Genomic DNA, 25477 nt, shown 5'->3' on the forward strand with positions numbered 1-25477 from the left:
GGGTCCGATCTGGGATGGCTGGAAGGGCTAAGACTCCTGATTGTTTGGAGTGGGCACCTGACCCCCCCCTCCCCCACAGCAGTCTGAAGGAATGGGACGTGGTCGTCAACATGGCGGCATCAATTGGCAACCACGCCCCCATCTTGCTGGTCAGCCAGTCAGCTTCTGCCATCTCTGCGACATCTCTAAGCCCGCCTACCCTGCTGCTCAGGGAGATGCTGGGACACAACACTCAACACGCCTCATCATCAGCTACTCCTCCTCCTGAGTTCTCCTCCTCAGAGGAGAAGTGAGGAGAAGGATGAAGGTGATGAGGAGGAGGAGGAGGACACAGAGGTAGACAGGGAAACTGATTGTTGTGACCTCATTGAATCCACAACAGAAACACATTTGTGGATAATTTTGCCCTAAGTTCAGCCTTCCAGGCTTGTTGTCTGGCCCACAACTGAATCTGAGTGATGCCAAAAATGTAATGATGCTGTAAATTACAGTCAGAACCGACTTGTTATCTGACTTCCTTAGACTTCCTACAACAAAGCTACAACTTCATATTTTTAGGATGTGCAGTATAAATACAATGTCTGATTTTCTCCACTAACATTTTATTATTGTTTTTCGCTGTGTAAAAACTGCGCTTGTTTTTGAATGAAGCTGTGAATTCTAGAGAAAGATTATGAAAAACATCAAGTAACAATTTTGGCAAAGCTCTTAATGACAAGGAGTCAGACCATCATACACACATTAAAAATGTTTTAATCATTCAGACGTCAGCGATGCGTAAGTTCATGGGTTCAGTTCACTGCGACTACCACCTTTATCTCTGCATGTCTGGCCTTGTCCTGTCAGCAGAGATGTATTATTAACAATCTGCTTTCCGTCTGTTAATCAGCCGATGTTACAAGTGACAGTATGAGAGTATCTTTTGAGCACGGCTCTGTCCATCAGCCTGACAGGCTTTACTGAGGGCAAAAAGGTCCAAGATTGAAAACAACTGTAGACAACAGGATGATGTCATCGCCCATCACTGTATTTTTGTCTCTGGTGAAATCTAACAGAATAGTGTATTAATTTATTTAAACCGAAGTTTTGGAGTTATGCTCCTTTGCAGTCGGGATTCTTGTTTATCTGTAACTGATGAGATGCATCATGTACCAGCATTTCACAGATCCATTGATGAATCAGCTGTGTTCCCTTAGGACAAACATTTGCAGAGAACCAGACCAGTTTTTTTGTCTCTGTTTGTTTCATTATTTTTTCTACAAAGCTGAAAAATGTTTCTTAGGTTTATTTTTATATCCATATCCAAGACATGCATCTGTAAATGGGGAGGAAAAGACCAAATATAGAACAAAAACTCCAAACTGTCTCCTCTCTTCTCTGTCCTCCTCCTCAGGTGACCTCCCAGCAGCCATATCTCTTTTCCATGTTCAAGTAAACATGTGTTGAAAGTAAAGGACCAGTTCCACATTTTTGTTGTTACTAAACTCAGACTGAGGCAAAAGCAAACACTGTGACATCACTGCTGATGTAAATGTGATGTCTTTTTTTTTTTCTTCCACTAACTTGAGCATTGTTACCGCGGTGACTGACTTACAACTGAGCTGCAGTTGTACTAACCTGTTGACTGACTACAGCCATAATGCAATACGGTAGCCCTTAAGAGAACGACAAGAACATTTGGGAGTAAAAATCCAAGAGAACAAACATGAAAAAAAAAAAAACAAAAGATGCACGAACATGGAAGTTTGAAGTCATTTAATGTGAGCCAATGAAAAGAGGACTACATGATGTAATCTCAGCCATTAAAAAAAGAAATGTTTTCACATAAAATTATCACCCAGAACAAAACCATCAGGTTCAGAACTTCTATCATCACATTCTTTAAACATTTTTTAAAATTGTGTTAGCCATCAGCCATAACTGACCAATCACCTTCTTCTCAGCTGTTTCCTCCTCTCAGCTGTTTTTGTTATTTTCTATGAGTTCAGCCCTGTCATCCATTTTAATCTTCACCCAAATCAAAAGCTGAGAAATGTCCAGAGTTGAAAATTAGAAGATGTAACATATAAAAATGTCAACTACAGCTGTAGAAAAACACAACCCTGTTGTATTGGATTCAATGTTGAATTTGGTGGTACAATATTTAGGCTGACTCTGAGCAGGACGTTTTAAAAAAAAAAGAAAAAAGAAAGAAAAAGAACTACTACCTGTTGGTGTTACTGTCCCATAGATACTCCTACACTGCTAAACACACTTTCACTGTGTTTACACATGACTTCCTTTCACCTTTTTCCTCCCTAGACTTGAAAATAACAACATGTAAACCTGAAGTATATCAAAACCAAAGGGGTTCATAGTGAATTAAGGAGAGCATTATGTAGGATTTAAAGACAGTAGTCTTCTGAGGGAATTAAGTCATTGCTGGGCAGAAATTATGAAACAAAAAGGGACGAAACCAATATGTTTGGTTGTCCCCCTGACACCTCCTGTTCCTCATCACATCTACACAGGCAGTGGTTAGTTTCTTACTGTGTGTGTACTTTGTTCTGACCATGTTTTGTTGGTTTTTGTACGGCTTCTGTTCTGAATTGTGTGGGAGCATTTTCTGGTCTGACATTTCCCAATAGTGTAAAAAGTCATTCAGATGAAGGTTTTCTGACTTGACACGCCTGTTGTTAGACTTTGGTTAAAGAATATGATCAATGATTTTCTATTTTCTTTTTTAAATTTCCACAAATCCCATCCAGAGACAATGAATGTGATTTACTCAGTTGAGTGTGGGAATCTGGTTTAGCTTATTGATCTGTGTCTGAAAAGTGGTGAGAACCGTGTGACTGTGGATAAAAAAAAATGGAGGTCTACGGCAGGAACCAATAAGCTAAACCAGGAAAAACACACCACATTTTAAAACCTGCAACGCAAATACTTGTTTTTTTCTAACACTGTAAAAGTGTTTGAGGGTCATTTCTTCAGACGAACAATCATCTGCTGTTTATAGTTTTTAACCCCAAGTGTATTTGCCCTGCGGTGCTATTTGCTGTCTAACAACTATTTAGGAAAACCCTCTTGGTTGTGTTTGAATGTATTTGTAAATGTTTAGGAGTGTTTTCAAAAATCGGACCGTTGTGGACCAGCTGAGACTGGACGGACTCAGACACACACACACACACAAATGCACACACACTGAAGGACTGAACTGCTGAGCACTTTGATTGAGGGACGAATGGACCAGTGGAGGGTTCATGGTGCGACGTGACATGTGATACTGATCTAACACACCTGTACAGTCACCCACTGACATGTGGATACAGTGATTGGTTTAGCTTGTGAATAAAGTGTTGAATGCCGAAATTCAGCTTTTTCCTGTAAATCTGTTATTGTTATTGTTCAACACTTGAGCTTTTACCATATTGGTTTAAGGTACAGACTAATATTTTAAATAGACATTACGTCTCGCTAGATCCTGCGACCAGTATTATTAACTGTTAGCCACTAGCTAATTAGGACAGATCTCTATTCACCAATGATCTGAGGCAGTAACCATAAAAAAAAAAAAGTATTGTAGTGAACAAACGTGATTTAAAACACTGTGAATGTGTTAATGTTGTGGATGAGTGCTGATGTTGCCTTTTTGTACAACTTCAGGGAGATGTTAAATCTCTGCATCCCAGCTAAATTGGAAATACACGTACCCTTTAAGTTTGTGTCACAAGCTGAGGTGTTTTGTGCTGTAGACGATGGCACTAAAGAAACAATTGACTTCAGTATTTTAGGTTTTTTTTTTTTTACTACACTGAAAATTTCAATCAAAATGATACTACAGTAAAATCCACAGATCAATATTCAGCTCAAAATTAGTCTGAATATAAACTGAAGGTGAACATGATTTGAACAAGGAGGGAGCAGAAAAGGAAACTGTCTTGATGTATTGATGTCCAAACTTTTAGCAATCAGCTGCTTATTTCAACATTAGAGAGACATAGAGCAGCATGACACTTGAGTATTGTTTGTGTCCCCCTGATTGTGAACCTGAACCTAAGTCCAATTTCCGCATATCCACCAACTTCTGATAAGAAATATCTATCACTTTAGCCTCTAGATCAGGGGTCACCTGATCCTAGAGGTCTTCGAGGGCACCTGTCCTGCTGGTTTTCTGACTATCCCTGCCGTTCCAGTTTCTGATTGGCTGAACACACCTAATCCAGGTAATCAGTAGTGGGTAGGGCAGGGATAGTTGGAAAACCAGCAGAAAAGGTGCCCCCTAGGACCGGGGTTGGTGACCCCTGCTCTAGATGTTTTACTTTCTTCACCAGCTTGCTGCTAATTGTGTCTGTAAAAGTGTTAAAACCTGTGCTGTGGCAAAATTTGACTTTAAGACACAGGTGTCAAACTCTAGTCCTCAGGGGCCACTGTCCTGCTTGTTTTCTAACTCTCCACTGCTGATTGCCCAGGTCACATGGGTTCAGCCAATCAGAAGCTGCTTAGGGCAGGGAGCATTGGAAAATAAGCAGGATGGTGGCCCTTGAGGACTGTTTGACACCCTTGCTTTAAAGGGTGCACGTGGAGACCGACATGTTTGTGACACATTTACTGTGGTTGCTTAGGCCGCTCAGTGCAACAAACCTATAAGACTCCAGCTCTCCCACATACTTGCCCTTGACACTTCCTGTACAAATTAGTTCACAACGTACAGACAATGCAGATTCATGTATCGTCCCCTGATCCTGGACTATACAGCACAAACACATCGAATAAAAGCACACAGCAGCCAAACATCAGAAAGGTCACACAAACATCAGAAACACACATTGGTGTTTAAAGAGGCAACAAACCTTCATTCAGTGATCTGCAGGAAAACATAAACAGCCGATTAGATTAAATGTTTACTATTTGTGGATAAATATAAAACAGAAATCCTGTGTGACTCACCATGGTGACCTTGCTCATCTGTTCACGGGTTCGAATCCGCATCTTGTTAACAGTTGTCTCAGCAATATCTGCTCTCTCCTCTGCGTCATCCAGCTCATGTTGGATTTTTCTGAAACGCACCGTACTACAGCTCACCTGCTCCTCCTGATGGCCCAACAGAGAAACAACAGCTGCATTTCAACAACAAATTCAAACTGTGACCAAGTCAGATTCATTCAATCCAAAGGTCCTATCATGACCAGGCTAGGTGGCAAATGCTACCAAAACCAACAGGTTAGCTTTAGATGCCGACACATCCAGAAGGAAGAAGGTCACGTGAATCCAATGTGAGTCCTTTGGCTGCTTTGAACACTCTCCATGTGAAAAAGCCAAAACCATGTTAACCCTGGTTTTTGCTCTTTCTTTGTCCCCCTCTCTCTGTGCTAAAGAACGCCACCTCTTGGCCACTTTTAGCTGCAGAGAGCTCCTCCATGGCTGGCTGTTGGAAATGACTACTGGCCTTTGGAAAAACGTTTCTTCTAACCTTTGCTAGGTGGGAGGCGGGGCTCATTTACGGAGCGGACTTTTCCAACACAGGGTAGAGAAGCTGGAATAACAGAAGGGTTGTAGGTAGCAGAGTGATGGAGGGGGGTAGTATAGCTGAGAGACACCACGACCTGGCCCTGGTTACCTGCAGGTACCACACTGGGTGGAAAATTGTAGTTCATGCACCTTTAATGTGATTATATAACCGTCTCACCGCATTCTCAGCTTGTCTCTTGTAGCTCTTTACTTTGGCCTGAAGCTTATCGATCAGCTCTTGCATCCTTAGCAGAGTCTTCCTGTCCTCTTCTGACTGCAGGAAGAGAGAGTACACAATACAAAACCAGTGGAACCACAACACGGAAAAGAAGCAGTAGCTGGATGATTTGAACTGAGCAAACCTGGTGCGTCAGTTCCTTGACTCTTTTCTCGTAGCGTCGGAGCCCTTTCTGATAATCCTCGCTCTTCTTCTGTTCCTCTACCAGCTCCATCTGCAGTTCCCTCACCTGCACACACACACCTGTCGTATCAACTCGGGTTTATGGAAAAGCACTAATAGGCCCATTTTACCCCTAAGACAATCTTGACTAAAGCACATCGAGAAACAGAAAAACAGGGACACTGTGGAGGACTTTTCACTCACTCTTGTCTCCAGTTTGTGCAGCTGTTTCTTTCCTCCCTTCAGCGCCATCTGCTCCGTCTCATCCAGTTTGACCTGCAGGTCTGTCAGAGACACACCGACACTGTTAACATCAACCCGCAAACCTCCAGGATGAGCAGGTGAACTCTTTCATCAGCATGTGTTTAATGGGGGCATCAGCTTGTATTGTGTTCGTACCTTTCACCGTAGACTCCATGTTCTTCTTGATTCGTTCCAACATGCTGCTGCTGTCCTGCTCCTTCTTCAGCTCCTCCGCCATCAGAGCCGCCTGGACAAACACACACATCCGCAGGTTTCAGTGAACATTACAGCAGCTTAGTGGTCTGAACAGAGATGGAGTCATACAGTGATACAACAGCAACTGGAGCTCAGGGTTAGTTTTGATCTGGACAGGCTCAGAGGTCAGGACTCACGTCTGTGATCGCCTTCTTGGCTTTCTCCTCAGCACTGCGGCTCTCCTGAATCGCCTCGTCCACTTCTCCTGTCAGCAGAGACAGATCGGCCTCCAGCTTCTTCTTCTGGTTCATGAGACCTGCATTCTACAGACAGGAAATCAGTCAGGTATTAAATCGATCAAAAACAATCAGTTTATTCATTCATCACTCCATCAACCCTTCCAAATGCAAATAGGTAAATCAGTGGATTATTCAGATAGGTAGTTATTGAGTCTATCAATCACTCGATCAACTGATCAACCACCAGTATGTTAATAACCTGATCTGTCTGTCAATAAATCAATGAATCACTCAGCGTGTGATTGTGATGCTGATAGAGGTTAGAGGGTGAAAACATTTTTTTTGGAAGTGACTTTTCGTCCTCCTGTCTGATCACTGTACCTGTGTTGTGAGCAGGTTCACTCTCTCCATGACCTCCACCAGCTCGTGTTCGGCCATTTTGCGGGTGCGGTCGGTCTGTTCCAGGATCCCACGCAGCTCCTCCTCCTCAGCCGTCATCAGAGAACAGCGGCGCTCCAGCAACACGACCTGTTCTTTAAGCTGATTGGTCAACTGCAGTTTATCATCCAGCTCCACCTGCAGCTCTTTAACCTGAGACACAGAGTGGGATCTGTTTTCAACACTGCACAACTAACAACATCTGAACCTCGCACACCTTTATGATTTGTTGTTGTGGAGGCTGGGACACACACCTGTGCGCACCGAATACAAGGAACAAAGTCATGAAATCTATCAATTTCTTTATCAAGTATCTGTGAGAAGTTGATCCATTATGCTATTCCTCCATCATTGGCTTTGGGATGAAATCAAAGGTATTTTATAAACTTTAGGTCCCGAAATTATCATGACCTGTTGACCGACACTTTGGTTTGGGGCTGACGGGCTTACCTGTGTCTGCAGGTGTCTGATGATCCTCTGGCTCTCGGCTGCCTGTTTGTTGGCGTGTCCCAGCTGAATCTCCATCTCGTTTAGGTCACACTCCATCTTCTTCTTCAGACGAACTGCCTCACTGCGACTACGAACCTCTGCCTCTAAATTGGTCTGCATGGTCTCCAGGGAGCGCTGGTGGTTCCGCCTAGTGCACAACACTGGTCTTACTACTTGAATACATGCGTTATGCATGTGCCTGTGATTGGTTGGCATCCTTCAGCTACTATAGATTGAATGTTTTTCACTCCTTACTCTAATATTTCATATATTCGGTACCTGAGGTTATCGATCTCTTCTTCCTTTTCTGCAATCTTGCGGTCTATCTCAGTCCTTATCTGCTGCAGTTCCATCTGAAATCTCAACGTCTTACTCTCCTCGTGCTCCAGAGTGCCCTGGTGACAGAGTGTTGACTCAGCTTATAAATAGTTTTTTTTTTTTTGGTAGAGACTAAATAGATATCTACTAGAGATAAATCAGTTACCTCTGCTTCCTCCAGCGCTGCTCTGATATCACTCTTCTCCACATCGAGGATCTTCTTCATTCTCTCCAGCTCATAGATGGTTTTCCCTCCCTGACCGATCTGATCTGTCAGGTCCAAGATCTCGTCTAGGGTCAAACACAGCCACTTTATTCTTCAACCCAAATACAGACTTTCCCAAATCCAGTACAATGCAGGACAGAACTGCTAATGTTAGCCCCAACTGTGATATAGGACCAGTCAGTCTGTACTGAACCTGCAACTACAGCTAGTTTACTACTGTAGCGATTCATCCAGTTAGACAGGCACACTAATGTCTGCAGCAAATTAGCAAAATTCTTGATTAATTTAATTTAAACTGCATCAAACTGCACGCACCTTGCAGGTTCCCGTTTTCTCGTTTAATTGTCTCCAGATGATTCAGAGCTTCTTCGTAGCAGTTCTTCAGTTTAAAGAGCTCAGTGCTCAGACTGCGAGACTCTTTCTGCGACGCCTCCAGCTCCATCTGACTCTCCTCAAACTTCAGCTTCCAGTCACTTAATAACTGCGTCACACATGGAGAAGGAATTCAGAGATGTTCACAAACCAGCACTGTTCCTCAGGACTATGAAGGGTCTTAGCTGGTGTTGTTCACTGACCTTGTCGAAGTTGCGTTGCCTCTTGTCCAGAGCCAGAACAGCAGCGTTGGATCTCTCCAGTTCAACTACCAGGTCTTCGATCTCTGTCTCCAGACGCTGTTTAGTTTTCTCCAGTGAGGAACATTTGGACTGAGACACCTCTGCAGCTTCTTCGGTTGTCTGCAGTTTAACCACTAACTTCTTCCTACAAACAGACACGAGAGAGGTTGAAAATTTTTACATTGGCATTTTTAACAAGAAGTTCCAGGTTTGTGTGTCATTTTTGGCATTTTGGATCCTAGTGTGTAAAGAGCTTCAGTATGACTGCAGTACTATTGCTGACAGCATTATTTTCTTACTTGGCCTCCTCCAGCTCTTCTATTCTCATCACAGCGTCTGTTTCATACTTTGCTCTCCACTCGACCACCTGGGTGTTGGCTTTTGACAATGCCCTCTGCAGTTCAGCCTTGGCCTCCTGCTCCTCCTCCAGCTGTACCCTAAGCAGACTGCAGTCGTGACGGGACGCCTGCACGGCGTGAGCCAGTGCCACACGAGCCTGAAACAACAGACACATAGACAACCAGTCTCTTTATTCCCTATATGTGATGCTCTCCATTCAGGGAGTGGTGCATTGACAGGTGGGGTCACTGTTACTTTGCTCTCCTCCTCCAGCTGCTTTTTTAGGTCCTCAGCGTTCTGGAAAACTCCTGCCTTGGTACGCTGCAGCTGACCAATCATGGTGTCTCGTTCCTCCAAACGGCGGCTGTACTCAGCTAGAAGAATGACACAGATGAAGTGAGGATCCCAGAGGGTAAGCTGAGCCTCCTGTATTTTTTCTCATAATATAATAATATGTCCCTATTAAACTTGTGATGTTGTGGCCATACTCCACATTCTAATGAAGGCTAGGAGGTGTTACTCAAGGTTCTGGACTTTTTCCTGTCAGTTAATACTATTTATCAACAAAGTTTACATGAATTGTGTCAGGATCCGTTTCTCTGGACTTCCTGTTATTTTATTTTGAAGGATCCTGACAGGAACTGGTTTTTGATTATTTCTGTTTCCTTTATGTTAATCTAATTTGGTTGATTGTTTTCACCTGTTTCTTGTTTTTTTGCCCGGTCCTTTTATACCCTGGTTGCTCTTTGTTTAGTTGCCGGGTTGTCTGTTCTGTTACGCTTTGTCTAGAGTCCCTGTCAAGGTATCTATTGACCCTATTTGATTCACTTGTTTTCTTTTGGAGTTTTGGATTCCGGGTTACTTTGGTACCCTCAGCTTTAAGTTAAGTATTCTGCCTTCTTTATTTTGTTCCCTGTCCTCTCCCCCATGTTTCCTGTTCTTGTGTCACTGTCTTGTCTCTTGTTCTGTGTTCTCTTGCCCTGTTGTCCTTGTCTATGTTTCTGTTCTCTGTGTAGGCTGGTGCGTCTCCCTCTTTGTACGTGTGTGTGACCCAGTCTACCTCATGCCCTGACTCCCTGTCCCCTCGTTCATGTTTCCTTGTAGTCTGGTGCGTCTCCCCAGTGGTGTGTGACCCAGACTACCTCATGTTATAACTCCCTAGTCGTGTTTTGTTCTCTTGTGGTCTGGTGCGTCTCCCAAGGTGTGTGTGTGACCCAGACCTTCATGCCCCAACTCCTCGTTCTCATGTTTAAGTGTCTGTGTGGTCTGGTGCGTCTCCCAAGGTGTGTGTGTGACCCAGACCTTCATGCCCCAACTCCTCGTTCTCATGTTTAAGTGTCTGTGTGGTCTGGTGCGTCTCCCAAGGTGTGTGTGGCCCAGACCTTCATGCCCTGACTCCTCGTTTTCTTGTTCAAGTGTCTGTGTGATCTGGTGCGTCTCCCCAGGTGTGTGTGACCCAGATTCCTCCGGCCTTGTGCTCTCGTGTCCTTGTTCATGTTTTTACGTAGACCTTGTTTCCTTGCGTCCTGTTCATGTTTCTTGTCCTTGAGTTTCCCTGCCTAGACCTTTCCCCTCTTAGTCCTATGTTTTGGTTTCTGTTTCTCCTAACCCAGTAAATAAAGTTTTGAGTTGAACCTAAGTACCAGAGTGGGTGCATTTTTTTGGTCCAAACTTTATAATAATTCCCTGAGTCCTGACAAATTGTAAAGTTTGTGTGCGTGTGTGTGTGTGGGGGGGTGGTACCGGACTCTGAGAGTGCTCGTGCTTTCTGAGCAGAGGCTTCGTTCAATTGTCTCTGCAGCTCGTCTGCTCTGCTCCTGGTCTCATTCAGCTGGTCTTCATAAACCCTGCACATCTTCTCCACAGCTCCCTGTGCACACACACACACACACACACACACACAAACACATACAGTAACACTACCTGATGCAATCAACATTCAGTGACTTAGTCTCTTTAGTTATCCTGGAAAAAGGGCACCTACGGGCAATTTAGAGTCACCAACCAACCTAACCTGCATGTGTTTGGACTGTGGGAGGAGAAAACCCACATAGATACAGGGACAACATGCAGATTCCACACAAAAAGGACCAGGGTTCACTGGGGTTCATACCCACAACCTGCTGCTGGGAGAAGACAGTGTGACATCACTGCTCCACTGTTCCTCCACATCCAACTCAACTTATAGGTGTTTGACTTTCACCTTGGCCCTGGACAGCTGCTCCACATTAGCAGCCAGGTCGTCGGCCTCCAGCCTGAACTCAGCCTTCTCCTTCTCCAGTTTCTGTTTGGTTCTCTGCAGGGTGTCCATCTGCTCACTGAGCTCCGCCACCGTGTCTGAGTGCTTCTTCCTCAGAGTGGCGGCTGTTGCCTCGTGGTGAAGCCCCGCCTCCTCCAGCTCCCGCCGTAGCTTCAGGAAGTCTGCCTCCCGCTTCCTGTTGGACATGAAGTTAGTGGTCACATGGTGCACAGCTCATGTAACTGCAGAAATGATTCTTGCAGAAAGGAAATCTTCAGTCCCAGAACCTTGTGCATGTGAGGTGAATCTCATTATCAGCATACAGGACCTTAACTGGCCTTAGTCAATCAGAGAGAAGTTGACCCACTGGTCCAACACACTTAGTGGTTTCCCATATAAGTAAATTTCACAAACTCACCCTTTCAATAAATTCTTGGCCAACTTGTTAACCAATGGTAACTCAATCAAAACCATTTCTGAAAGTCTTAAAGGTCAGAGAATGCAGCATTGCTTGTTTCGGGTACTTGGATCAAAATGAAACATATGTTTGATCGTCATATGAAACTGTACCTGTCGTTGTGGTAGTAACCAGCAGAGACAGCAACATGATTATTTGACTGTAGTGGTGTTTGTGGTGTTTGTGCGGACCTGGTGACAAGAAGCCCTGGTTTGGTCTCCACCAGCCCCTTAGACCAATACCTGCTTCCGTAGCTGCTCAAAGCTGAGTGAACAGTTTTTTTTGTTAAAACAGATGTATGAAGAAGAGCGGCTGTAATGATGACCTGTTGAGAGCGATCTGAGCAGCTGAGGCTCCTCCGGCCTCCTCCAGTTTCTCTCCCAGGTCCTCCAGCTCTCTGGCGATGTCGTTTCTCTGACGTTCAGCTTTGGAGCGCCACACCCGCTCCGCCTCCAGTGTCTCCTCCAGCTCCTCAATACGAGTCTGAGGGAACAATCACAACATGCTTCTGTGGCAGCAGCAGCAGTTGCAGAGATCAGGTAGCTAAAGACGTTCTACTCTGACTAACCTGAAGCTCCTTGATCTTCTTCTGAAGATGAGCAACCAAATTCTGCTCATCCTCCATTTTAGACTGAAACTGACCCAACTCAAAGTCTTTTCTTTAGGGGCGTGTGGAGAGAAATACAATCAAAACAGAGCAGGAGAAATGATACTTAATTAAACACCTTAGCTTGTTCCTCCTTATTTAATAGAATTTAAAACCACAGCCCCAGATGATTTCCTACTTTTTCAGTCTGTCCTCCAGGTCTTCCTTCTGACCTTCCAGGTCCCTCACAGAGTCCATGGACAGTTTTAGATCCCCCTCCAGCTTCCGTTTGGTTCGTTCCAGCTCCATCCGCACCTTCTTCTCTTGCTCTAGAGAACCTTCCACCTGCAGGAGGTGGGTGGTGGACTGTTAGAGCCAACTCACCAAGGAATACCTCAACCTTTCCTGACCTGCCAGCCTGCTTATCGATCCTAGAGATGTTCTAATTGAGCTTGTAGGTGGTCTTCTGCTGCTGCTCCAATGTCTAAGGTATCACTGACGAGAGAGGTCAGTTCTTGTGATCATTAATATACTAAATAAGGAAATGTCATTTTGAGGAATGGTGGTCGAAACCAGGAGAGTTTCTACAAATCTATCCTAAAGAGCACGGAAGCTGTATTGGAGACATGTGGAACACATTCTGGTTTTATTTTTATATATACGATTTGAATACTATAAAGCTGGTTCTGTCAATCTTACAAAGTTCTTCCAGTGATTTGGGAAAATTCTAAAGGCTCTAGGGGAATTTTTAGTGTCCTGGTTCTAGGACATTTTAGGAATCATATAGTTAGTTCTTGTATTCACTCAAATCGTCATGGGGATCATGGGGTACTTTATGTGGTTGGGGTTCATTTCTAGGAGTTGTTTACTTCGTTCTTGCGTGGAATGAGGAGGTTCTTGTGTCGTTTATGTAATTTTACCTTAGGAGGTTCTAGTGGTCATTAATGACGTTCTGGACGTCCTCTCGATGGTTCATTTAGGGGTTTCTAGGGGTCTTTAGATGTTTCATAGGGGATTCTAAGGTGTTCTATGAATATTTTAGAGGATTTTAGAGCAGCTTCTCCTATTGGAGTCTGTGGGAAACAGACGGTCAGAAGAAGTAGAAAGAGAAGGCAAACAGACGTCTTTCCTTACACTGTCCACTTGCTGTTCGAGTCGAGCCTTTGCCTTGGCCAGCATGTTGACCTTGTCCTCCTGAGCCTGAAGGTCATTCAGAACCTGCTGGTGAGCTTCCTGCAGGGCTGCTTTCTCTCTGCCCAGAGACACTATGGATTCGTCCAGAACACACATCTCCTGGGACAAGTTCTTCACCTGGACACAAAGAGAAATAAAAACCCAAAATTATGTCCTTCAACAGCAAAGGAGCCCAGCAGAGGCTTACAGTTGTTTATTCACACACCTTGTTCTCCACTCCATGTCTTTCTTTCTCCACTTTAGCTAGGGTTATCTCCAGGTCATCCACGTCTCTCTTCAGCGACACCACCTCGTCCTCAAGTTGACGTTTCTTGGATGACAGTGAGGCGCTCACCTCCTCCTCATCCTCCAGACGCTCCTGCGTCTCCTTCAGCTTTGACTCCAGAGAGATCTTGGACTGAATCAGCTGGTTGCAGCGATCCTCAGCATCTGTCAGGTTGTCCTGCTCCTGGTTTGTAAGTACAAAAACTGTATGACCCCATTCTTTAGATCACAATGATACAATAGGAGGAAAGTTGGTTTAGAAGAGAAAGATTGAGTTCTCAGTATACAAGCATTGCTAAATATAGGGCACAACATTTTCTACCATTTTTGGAATTGTACAAAATAAATTCTGTCAAACTCAGCCAGTCATCAAACACTGCATGTCAGAACAAGAAATAAGGAAACAAAATTACATTTGCTACTGTGGAGATTTGTATTTGTAAGTAATATCTCTAAAATATTTATGCAGAAAAAGGTTTTGAAGCTTTCCCAAAATGTGGCATTGTCCCTTTAACTTTTAGAGCAACTTACAGCTTGGAGCTGCAGCGCCAGGTCGTTTTTCTCCTGAACCAAAACCACCTGTCGCTTCTCTGCGTCCTGGCGCTTTACCTCTGACCTGACCCCAAAAAAACAACAACAAAGCATGAAACAATACGACAAATTTGTCTGCATGTCAGTCATGTTCATTTCATTCAACTGTGATCTAAAAGCTTCGTTCATATTTTAAATGAACACAGAGCAGCAGTGGAATAGACCTGTCAAAGGCCTCTTTTAATTTGGCGAAATCTTCTTTCAGAGCAGCCAGTTCTTTCTCGACCTGGGCACTCCTGAGCAGAGGACGAAGCTTATAGAACAGCATCATCCACGGCCAAGTCCTCACAGAGAAGAACGCTCTGATGTTGAACTGCATCACTAGTGCAGCATCCCTGTTAGAAGAAAATTTGAGATTATTTTTTTAAAAAAAAAACACAATTCAGGTCAGTGCCACTAAGCAAATAAAGTGGAGGTTATCCCTCCAGTTGCTGTTTTTATTGCAGCTGTTATTCATTCATCAGGTCATTCTAATTTTGACCTCTCTATCGTGCGCTTCTGTCGTTCCACCCTCATCAGCTTCCCTCTGCACATGGCCTGGACTGTGGTGAGGATCTGAGACAGGCGGTCGTCCCTCATGTCCTCCAACTGACCCAACAGACCCGCTTTAAAGAACACCTGAGAGGAGAGGACAACCATCGCGTCATCCTTTGGAACGTAACTCAATCGGCATAGTAGTGTTGTCACAGTGTACCATACCTTGGTGTGCCCAAACTTGTACTGGGTGTGGTCTATGTCCAGGGAGCTCAGCAGTTTCTCCACAGCCTTCCTGCTGTCCACAAACGAGTCTTCTGGAATCGCAGAAGGATTTAAGATGCGATAGCTGAGAAAGATAAACACATGTGAATAGCTGAAGAGCTGCAGAAGGTCAGAACATCAGGGATTTGGAATCTCACCCAGACCAGAACCTTGAAAAAGCACAAGTCTGCGTTTTGTGTTAGGTTCAGAACTCACCGCTGTTTGAACTCAGCATACAGGATGCGGTTTGGGAAGCCCTTCCTGCAAATCCTGATTCCCTCAAGGACTCCGTTGCACCTCAGCTGGTGGAGGACCAGGAAGGGATCCATCACACCTGGAAATCACACGAAACATCTTCAAATGAATGAAGAATATTTTCAGATTCAACCTACAGACATCTTTAGTTGATATAAACAAATCCATTAACTCAATCTGATGATCAGTTAGAGGTGTGACTCTGTGGATGCCAGGTGACTAAAGTTACTGATATAACCATGAATGGATGAATTGATTATTTGTGCTACAATGAATAACTGACAACTTGATAACTGCCTACTACCTCTCAGAGGCACCACTGCAGCTCCAGATCCAGTTACTCAGTAAACACTGATGTTTCATGGTTTACCTGGACTCTTGGTCTCGTTGGGGATGATGCAGCGGACGAAGTGAGGCTGAGTGCTGCGGAGGTTAGCCATCAGTTTGTTCAGATTCTCCTACATGTAAAATACAAAAACAAACCAGGGATGAAGACATTCTATAAGATTTAATGTGATGATGTCTCAAGCACAAAATGTCTCAGCTTATCACAGACAGCCGACATGGTTGTTGCTCCCCAGATCAACCTGTGCCCTGCCCTGAACAGCGATGGCAGTGTGAAGTTAAACCAAACTGTGAACTAGACTTTGGTTTCCTGGATGATTCAGTTACTGGGCTTCGTTGAAAATCTACAGTCACTGTCAGGTTGTGATTTATGAGCTGATGGCTGCACAACAACAGATGGACTCACCTTGTGTAACTGTGAAACTGTCTGGAAAGAAGCTGCTTTCTTCTTCCTGTGTTTGGTTTCAGCCTTTGGGTCACTGGCTGAAACACACAGTTCATCACAGACACACTGTCAATACATTCCATCCTTATAGTTCCCACGTGCTCCAGCTTTGAGTCTTTTTTACACTTTGTCTCGTTACCCATCTCAGAGCTGATGTAGTTCTCAAACAGTCCAGCCATCAGTTTGTTGGAGGATTTCTGGAACAGAGCCACCACCGTCTCATTCAGAGGGTCTCTGTTCTTATCCAGCCAGCCCGTGATGTTGTAGGGCACCTAAAGACCAGCAAACACAGTGATCATTGTACATCATTTTGGACACACCAGCTTCAGGTTGAACTTTACACAGACTGTAATAGAAATCAGCCATTGCCAGTGGGTGCTCCAACTGTTTGAAAAGAAGCAATAAGAGCTGATACCCACCACTCCAGCATAGTGAACCAGCTCAAAGTGCGTCTCATATTTGCGCTTCTTGTCAAGCCGTGGCCGCTGGAAGTTGGGCGACTTCCCCAGATGGTTGTCGTAAAGTTTGGTTTTAAAGCTGTGGTCCGTGGCCTTAGGAAACATACACTCCTCCTCCATGATGGACAGAATACCCATCGGCTGCACACACAAACATTGATTTAGTTGTTGTATTTCTAATGCATTTTTCCTGGAGAGCAAGGCCATACTTAAACATGATCTGTGGTCAATCTTTGTCCAAACAGATATTTGTCCATACATCCATTAGTAAAACACCTTCTCTATGAGGTCTATGCAGGCCTGTAAATCCAATCCGAAGTCTATGAAGGTCCACTCTATCCCCTCTGTCTTGTATTCCTCCTGTTCCAGGATGAACATGTGGTGGTTGAAATACTGCTGCAGCTTCTCGTTGGTGAAATTGATACACAGCTGCTCAAAGTTATTGAACTGTAGAAAGAGGGAAACAAACGACATCTATGTAGTCGCCAAAACTTCTGAAATAGGGGGTCATAAATCCAAGCAACCACACCTCCCTGCAGGCTCACAATTGCTTACCAAGACAAACTCAGAGCTAACTAACCCAAGATAATGTTAATCCCTGGAATGGTCACATAAGTTCAATGCTAACCAATATTTACAAAACTGCTGGGCAAGGGTAATCATTGCTGGGGTGGTCACAACAGCTAACTACCAACTTAGTTCTGGAGAAATCTTCCATATTCATGAAGCAGATGGAAACTTCCAGTCCGATTTACATGTAGTGTAGTGGGTTTAGTAGATGGTGGAGTTTAGGACAGAGTGGAAGCTTTGGATCATTACTAGATGTCTCTGGCTTTCTGTCTTGTTTACCTCAAAGATCTCGAAACCGGCGATGTCGAGGACTCCGATGAAGTGCTGCCGAGGCAGGGCAGTGTATAAGGATAAGTTGATGCGACTCACCAACCACTTAAACATGCGGTCGTAGGTGGCTTTAGCCAGAGCTGCTGCTGCAAAGTAAACCTACACACACAAACGCACAAATGGCTGGTAAATGGTCGAACTAAATGACAGTTTGATGGAAGCAAAAAAAAAAAAAAAATGGGCATAGATATAATGGGGATCTTGATTGACAAGTTACCTGCTCTACAGTCTGCCCTTTAACTATGAACTCATTTCCAACTTTGACACGGGGGTTCAGCAGGCCTTTCAGAAGATCAGCAGCACTGATGCCCATCAGGTAGGCGGCTTTGTCCACACCTCAACACACAATATATACATCGACATGAACACAATATAGGCTTAATATGTTTTACTGATGCCATCCATTCAGCAGTTTTTTAGATGCATGCAGGCAATGCAAAAATGTGGTAATAAGTGACGTTGTATATGAGTGTGCCTCACTCTCGGTGCCATCGGCCTCGGCCTGCTCCTCTCTCTGTTTCTTCTTGAACTTCATGTTACCAAAGTGCATAACGGCACCGACAATCTTATAGCAGCCGTACTTCTCCTCTGGAGTGAAGCCCAGTGTGTCCATGGCATGCTACATCCAAACAGATGTCACAGGTTATTTGAGTGTGGTTATTTGAGTGAGTGTGGTTTTTGGGGATGAAAGTGTGTTTCTTACATCAGTGAGCTTCAGCTCCTCTCCATCATTGACGCCATCCACTGTTGTCACACCCTGACAGCAGAAGTGGTAGTCGTAGGGGTTGGTGGTCACTAACAGCATGTCTGTAACACGGGACAGCAGTCAAAGATTTAACAGCATAAAAGTGCATTTCTTTATTGTTCTATATATATATATATATAGTATACTATATAAATCAGTCAATTGGCAGATATTTTGATGTGTTTACGATACAAACTATAATACAATACAAAAAATACAATACAATATACAATACAAAAATACAAAAAATAATAAAATATGAATTCATATTTTATTATTTAGAGGTTTGGATTGTTAGCTGGACAATATAAGCATTGTGACATTTATATAAAGTGGTCTCTGGGTAATTGTGACAGCATTTGTCATGGGTAACCAATCCTGGTCCACGAAAGCCCCTGCCCTGCTTGTTTTCCAACTATCCCTGCCAATCCAGTGTCTGATTGGCTGGACACACCTGATCTTTTTTTTTTTAATGAATTGAGAAAATGAACCCATTATGGTAATAACAGCCGTACATACAAAACTTTAAAATGGTTTCACACAACTAGCTACAACCTCAAAATTCTGCTACAACATTGATTCATTATAATAATAACCTCATATTTATTGTACAATAATTTTTTTTATTCTCCTTTTTCCATCCATCCATTATCTATACCTGCTTATTCCTATTTAGGGTCATAGGGACCATATCCCAGTTCTCTTTGGCTGGAAGGCAAGGGGATACCCTTAGCTCACCAGAAAAAAAAAAAAAAACGTGAGTCCATCCCTTTTCCTGCAGTTTCTGTGATTCTGTGATTAAATCTCCTGCTCTGGCTTTCTGGGTTTATTCAGCTACCTAACTTACTGAGTAGTAAGAGCCACTTATGGCTCGTGGCTGGCCAGTTATAGTTGGCATTGTTTGTTTGCTAAATGAAAATGAAGTGTTGTTGCTGTTGTCCACACAGATCCTGTCAGCAGAGACAGTCTGTTGAGGTTTTGAGGGCATTTTGAATTTCCCTCAGTTTGCTTTTATTGTAGTTTGGGTGTGTAGTTTACAACGCTGAAGTTGGCTTCTGATTCTTGGTCTAGATTCTTTAAAAGACCGCTTCAATCTGTGAGTTTTTTTTCTCCATATCTAGACCATCTCAGACCAGTCCAGGTCAACTCTGATTGTGTGGTCTGTGCCTCAGGTCTTGCAGTTTTTTCATCCTTGTGTGTGTGTGTGTGTGTGTGTGTGTGTGTGTGGTGTGGGAGACGTTACCTTGTAGTTCTGGTTTATAATTGGACAGGATCTGGTAGTAGATGTGGTAGCTTCTCTCTCCTGGCTGCTGGAACACAACTCTGGATTTTTCAAGGAGATCTGATAAAAATCAGTAAAATATAATTAATTTTCCGAAAATAAAAAAAAAAAAATCTATTTTCAGTACCAGTTAATAGCGTTACATGTATCTTGAAGTGTGCTTCTTTGACATAAAAATCATCTTAAATATTCTTCAAGTAAAACTAGAAATGAAAAAAATTGTAATGAACTCACAGATGTTGATGTCGGCAGACGCCAGCTTCCCTGTTGGTCCAAAGTGAATTCTGATGAACTTTCCCTATAATGTACAAACCAGTGCTCATTACTACACGTACCATAATATAAATTCTTTTCTCCTTGGCACCACCTTTATTGAACTCACAAAGCGGGAGGAGTTGTCGTTGCGGATAGTTTTGGCATTGCCGAATGCCTCCATGGCTGGATTAGCTTCAATAATCTGATCCTCTAGTGATCCCTGAATACACAGACAGACAGGCAGGTCACAGACTGCACTCAGCTGCTCAATACAGTCCCAATATTCCCACAGTACAGTGAAGCTTATAGTTGTATCAACTGATTGGACTGAAGAGAAATGAGATGCTGAGAGTCCTTACCCCTTTTTTCACATTGTCTCCCAGAGCAGTGATGGTGGCGAAGTACTGTATCACCCTCTTGGTGTTGACTGTTTTGCCAGCACCGGACTCTCCACTGACAGGGCGAATTAACACACACAGAAGGATTTTCAGTGGGAAGGACATTTCTTGCTATTTAGATTCATATTTGCATTAGTAGTTTTGATTATGTACAATGCACAGCCTGTAATGTCAAAGCAGCTGAGGTTCTGACTCACGTGATGAGCATTGACTGGTTCTCGCGATCTGTGGTGGAAAATGAAGTTATGATGAGCATGATCAAACAGTGAATTCAGAAAATCTTCAGGCCTTCACTCTGTGTACGTATGTGTTGTAGATCTTATTTGAATGGATCAAATTTCCATTTTTCCAGTCTACACCCATAAGGACAAAATAACCAGAAACTTAGAAACTAAAATCTCTCATTTATAAAACTACTGAGAGCCTGTAGAAGCTTCCTCGGCAGATGTTACAATTAAGGTCTTTATGAGTCTACAGTCCCTGCACACCTAGATTTGGGCAGTTTATCCCATTAGTGCTTTGTAAGAACAAAAAAGTGACTATTTAAAGGGCTAGTTTGACTTTTTTTTGTTGTTTTCTTGCAAAGATCTAGAAGAGAGTATTTCTACATCTCTCATGTTGGTCCAGAGCTAACAAAAGTCTGTATAATTATATCTACAGCTTATCTGACCCACTGAGGTCAGAATGACCTACAGGGCTAAAGTCAGAGTTCAGAGGTTAAAGGTGACTCACTCTGCAGGAGGTCAGTGTAGGCGTTGTCAGCGATGGCGTAGATGTGGGGCGGCGTTTCTGTACGTCGCCTCCCTTTATAGGCTGTTACCACCCGAGCAGAGTAGACTGGCAGCCATTTGTACGGGTTTACTGTCACGCAGAAGAGACCCGAGTAGGTCTGCCTCAGAGACACAGCATTAGACGTTAAACACAGGGAAGGAGGAAAAAGGTGGGAAAGACAAAAAAATGGATAAACATTTGTGAACAGAGTGAAAAAGAGCTGTTTGGAATCTGTAAGGAAGGTTTCCATTCTTATTTTGCACAAAGATTTCATTGTTTTTACAGTCAGAAAAGAAACATGATAAATTCAGTCTGTGTGTGTTAGATACTAACATAGATCATCCACATGCTGTACCTCCTCTTCAGATTGAAGAGGACAGAAGCCTCATTGAGGTGAGTCAACATGGCCATGTCCTCTAGCATGTCAAACTTAGGGGGGTTCATGGGCTGGAGCTCATCTTCTTTTACTATCAGAAACTGAGACACATAAAACATGGAGGGTTCCCCCTTATAATGCATGTGGTATAAATGAAACATGGACTACTGTTCAATATATTTGCTCATTTCAGCTTATTATCCCAGTGTCGCTTCCACTGTGGCTCTGTTTAACTCCAATGACTTCTTGATGAAAGTCATACAGAGGAAACTTACTGTTACTCCAAATTCCAGTATGGTCAGAACTGTATATAAAAGGCATAAATTTCTGCAAATAAGGATTTTGGCGTCTACATGACAAGTCGGCGATGGTAGATATGTTGTTACACCCAAATTAAACCTATTTGCCTATTGTACGTAGCAACCAAAATACTGACTGGCTAAATAATAAATAATATCACAAACAGTCTGAGTAATTAAACCACAAATGAACTAACCAACCCACCCGTCCGTCCTTGGTCTCAACAGTGGTTTTGTCTCCATTCAGCTCTCTGACCTCCACCTCAATGTACGCCTCAACTTCATCAGGCATCCAAACACGCTTCGTTCCTGAGGACAAACAAACTTTTTTATATATTAGTGTACACATAAATAGATACAGGTATAGCAGACAATCCTAATGTTCATTTAAACAACACTAATACAGATTGCAGCAGTATGTGCTGTATAGACACTGATTGTTGATAAATGAATGACTGTACCATCAAAGGCCTGAGCCTTTGCGGCCAGGTGCTCCAGGTTGGTGAGGCGAAGGAAACGAGCAGCTTCTCCAAACTCTGCCAAATCCAGGAACCGAGACATCTGCACACATAGAGACAGATGTTCAATTAGAGTGTATTGTACAGCATTGTGCATTCAAGGTCAGTTTCCTAATGTCCTTAGTGATTATTTTCATCATCATTTGCTCTGTTGATTATTTTGTTCATCTAAAGAAATGTCCATTCTCCCTTGTTCGGTTAAGAAAATAACATTAAAATCATCCTATTATTGAATTATCAAATGTTAAACTCATTCCTCCTGTCAATGTCTGAAACAACCTCTGTCTACTGAAAATATGTCTGAGATGGACGTGTCAGTCACTACTGACTGATTAGATTAAAATAACCTCAACAAAAAACATGAAAATGTTAAATTGTGAACAGTGAATCAGTCTGATTATCAGCTGACAGTAGTGTACTTTCTGTATGTGGCTCTCAACTCTATGTCCGGGGACTATTTTCAGCAGCGGATGAATCCACATTTTTTTCTCCACACGCACAACAATCTTTTATCTCCTTTACCACACTGTAAATCTTTATTTAGCCGTGTAAATCAAACCCAAAGACCGTCCTTACCTAAACTATGATGCATGGCAGCCGTTTTTACACTGTGCTTGGCCTACAGTACTTCACATTGCTCAGGATTTCATAGAGGGCTAACAGCTGCCACATCAGCTCAAGAGGATTCATCTGCAATGCTCAGGCCTCTCCCTGTATTATTGTCTTTCCATGCCTGAGCTGATACTCTGCTGCAGCCACAAAGACGCTGCCAGGACAAATCCTGACTGTAAATATAACAGTTGTCTCTCAGCTATTGTCAGACCACAGATCTTGCTCTTCATGACTCACTTGGGAAAAAAGACCTTTCATTTTCAGGTTCAGACAAAACATCCAAAAAATAATAATTTAATAGAGTGGAGAAACAAATCACAGTAGTCTGACAGAGCACCACAACAAAGACATTAGTCTGCTAAAATCCTAGAGCGAATTCAGGATATTAGTCTCTTGGGTCAGTCACATTATTTACTTTTGTTATTAGGACAATTGACCATTTGCATACAATAATACAAAAAGATGCAAAAATGCCATTTCCACCTGCTTGTCAATCATCTTCTTAATTAACCCTACATCAGAACAATAAACATAAATAAAATAAAAAAATAAATAAACATCCGTGTTTTGGTTAATTGAGATTTCAGTATTTGTCTTTCTGTAGCTTTTCTTACAGGTTGAAGGTGACTGGCTCTCACATACTTCTGAGCACTAATTAGGATTAAATTAAATCTGATGAGCTCAGATGTGGGAGTTGTTTTTTCCAGTGTTGACTGATGAAGCAGATGAGTTTTCCAGTTTTCCACTCTCTCTGGGTGAACCCTTCATAAAAGGTTGACTAAATCACTTCACAATTTTAACTTAACCAATTATTTTTAGTCATGAATGCTCAATGTACTTTAGTATGTTATGCTACAATAGTACATTATACCAGTACTAAAAGTACTTTAGTATGTAATATGTAGCTTTGGACTCTGAATGACTTTTGAATCATCAAAGTAGCTGTGATGCAGTTTTTTTGCTCTAAAGTTCACATCTCTGGATGGAGTTTTCTCCCTAGCAAAGCTTACTGAGATTCCTGGGTAATGAAGTCTTTAGCGAGATTTAAATTTATAATTTACAGAATTTTCTGAACCACATAGAAACTCTGCATCCCCAGGGCTGTGTACTCACTGTGCAAGGCTGGTCTGGTCTGCAGCTGTTGGCGGCTTTAGTTTTGTTGGTGCAGCGTAGTTTGTGAGGAAGGGTAGAAGAGCAGAAGTGAGCCGACAGAGTATCACCTCACTTTATAACCTCCCTGTTAAGGCCACTGCTCCATGTGACCTGCTCTGCCACAGCCGGTTGGTCAGCCTAGTCTCAACGGTCATAAAAGGCCTGATGTGGTCAGGATGGAATACCAAAATGAAGCAGGGGCAAAACTAAAACTTACATCTGCTCCTCCTCACCCCTCTCACCTCTGTCCCTCACCTACTGTGTCTGTGGACTATCTATGGAAAGTGACTGTCCAAGTTTCACTGCTCTTCATGTTTTTCTTATGGTTTTGTCCATCTGATTGTTTCTGTCTGTCTTTCTCTAACATGATGGATCCATCCATCCATCCATCCAGGCTGTGTATGAATTTATTTCTTACCGTCTTGCCACCCTCTTTGTTTAAAGTACGGTTCTATAGTTCATTTTGGGTCACTACATGTCACTATAGTTACTGCTGCTTCTTCCTCTGTCGAGGTTTTTTTTTTTTTGTTAAGTGCTTGAGATGATTTGTATTGTGATTTGGTGCTATACAAATAAAATTGAAGTGAAATTGAATTGAAATTGAATTTCCATTTTCACATGGCATGAGAGCAGTTTAGTGTTATCAGTGGCAGAAGTCCTTAGTCACTATTGAAATAGTTGGTCATCAGATTCAAATTCAAGCAGGAAAATCTGATTTGGATATTTTATAGCCACAAGCATCAGTCAGACTTTTTAATGTTTCTGGCTTTCTCGAATGAAAACGGCAACTTTCAAAAATGTTTTGTATGTGTGTGTGATGGCTATGCACCCTGATTGAACACACTGTGTGTTCAATGATCTGACTGAGGTGAAAACTAAATTTAGCACCTTTACCAGCAGATGATCCACATGTAAGACATGGAAATGAAAGAGCATTGTTCTGGTGTTACAGTGTGGAGCTACTCAGCACCAGTGGCTTTAAATTAAATCACCAGGGTGTAAAAACTTAAAGGGGTCTAAAGACTTTTTAAAGTCGGTGTTCTTAAAACATCATTCACATTTACAATCGCATTACAAAACTTTGTTAGACACAGAAATATTTAAAGTTAGTTTTGTCAAGTAGACTTTTGTTTTTACAGGAGGAATGACTTTAAGGATGAGGACCAACCAATGAGTTTGTCAGAAGTATTTCTGATACTTTAAATACTTTAAAATGAAACCCCACAAAAAAACCCAGGGAGCTCATGGATGTAGCACTTGTTTTCTAATGCAGGTACTACATTGATGAGCTGAGTGTGCTAATATTAGCAACCTATGCATAATAACAACAATAGAAATGATGGAGAGATGATGACTCATGCTGTAATAAACCAGAATTGTCTCTTAAGCCCAACATCTCCAGTAGTACCGCTCCATCTTCAGCTCCCATCATTCTTTTCCCCTCCCTCCTCTGAGTGCTGAGTGAAGTGTTATTAATATCTGCAAATAGCTCCAATAATTTGTCTTTATATTCACCACCTTTTCATTTCTTTCCTCTCTTTTTCTGTTTCAGTCTTAGATGATTCAGTATTTCAGTGTCCTCTTACATTTTGTTGTAAGAGGACAG

General features: G+C 42.7%; 2 protein-coding genes across 9 annotated transcripts in view; one reads left to right on the top strand and one right to left on the bottom strand.

Annotated features, from left to right (window-relative positions):
* Positions 1 to 1769, top strand: part of sulf2b (sulfatase 2b) — a 52685-nt gene extending 50916 nt beyond the window's left edge. For all 8 annotated transcript variants that reach the window (XM_026331769.2, XM_026331768.2, XM_026331771.2 and 5 more), the window contains one exon: positions 1 to 1769. In XM_026331769.2, coding sequence (XP_026187554.1) covers positions 1 to 31 — 31 coding nt within the window. In that variant the 3' untranslated portion in view covers positions 32 to 1769.
* On the bottom strand, positions 1741 to 23900 carry LOC113145266 (myosin-7B-like). The gene is made up of 46 exons (XM_026331765.2): positions 23833 to 23900; positions 22051 to 22150; positions 21795 to 21898; positions 21248 to 21391; positions 20876 to 21032; positions 20341 to 20368; positions 20105 to 20198; positions 19873 to 19965; positions 19725 to 19788; positions 19452 to 19550; positions 18167 to 18270; positions 17944 to 18082; positions 17681 to 17799; positions 17413 to 17562; positions 16840 to 17010; positions 16525 to 16704; positions 16245 to 16377; positions 16067 to 16143; positions 15686 to 15773; positions 15277 to 15394; positions 15022 to 15145; positions 14804 to 14940; positions 14487 to 14657; positions 14263 to 14347; positions 13673 to 13915; positions 13408 to 13584; positions 12473 to 12618; positions 12256 to 12346; positions 12013 to 12170; positions 11195 to 11426; positions 10735 to 10861; positions 9247 to 9365; positions 8952 to 9148; positions 8614 to 8797; positions 8354 to 8519; positions 7979 to 8103; positions 7774 to 7889; positions 7456 to 7642; positions 6949 to 7158; positions 6526 to 6651; positions 6290 to 6380; positions 6095 to 6174; positions 5853 to 5957; positions 5669 to 5764; positions 4930 to 5073; positions 1741 to 4846 (listed from the first exon to the last, which is right to left on the bottom strand). The coding sequence occupies exons 2-46, from the start codon at positions 22148 to 22150 to the stop codon at positions 4835 to 4837; spliced, it is 5811 nt and encodes a 1936-aa protein (XP_026187550.1). The 5' UTR covers positions 23833 to 23900; the 3' UTR covers positions 1741 to 4834.
* Positions 23901 to 25477: the final 1577 nt, after the last annotated feature.

The sequence above is a fragment of the Mastacembelus armatus genome, chromosome 7, assembly GCF_900324485.2.
Source record: "Mastacembelus armatus chromosome 7, fMasArm1.2, whole genome shotgun sequence".
In the NCBI taxonomy this organism is placed as follows: domain Eukaryota; kingdom Metazoa; phylum Chordata; class Actinopteri; order Synbranchiformes; family Mastacembelidae; genus Mastacembelus; species Mastacembelus armatus.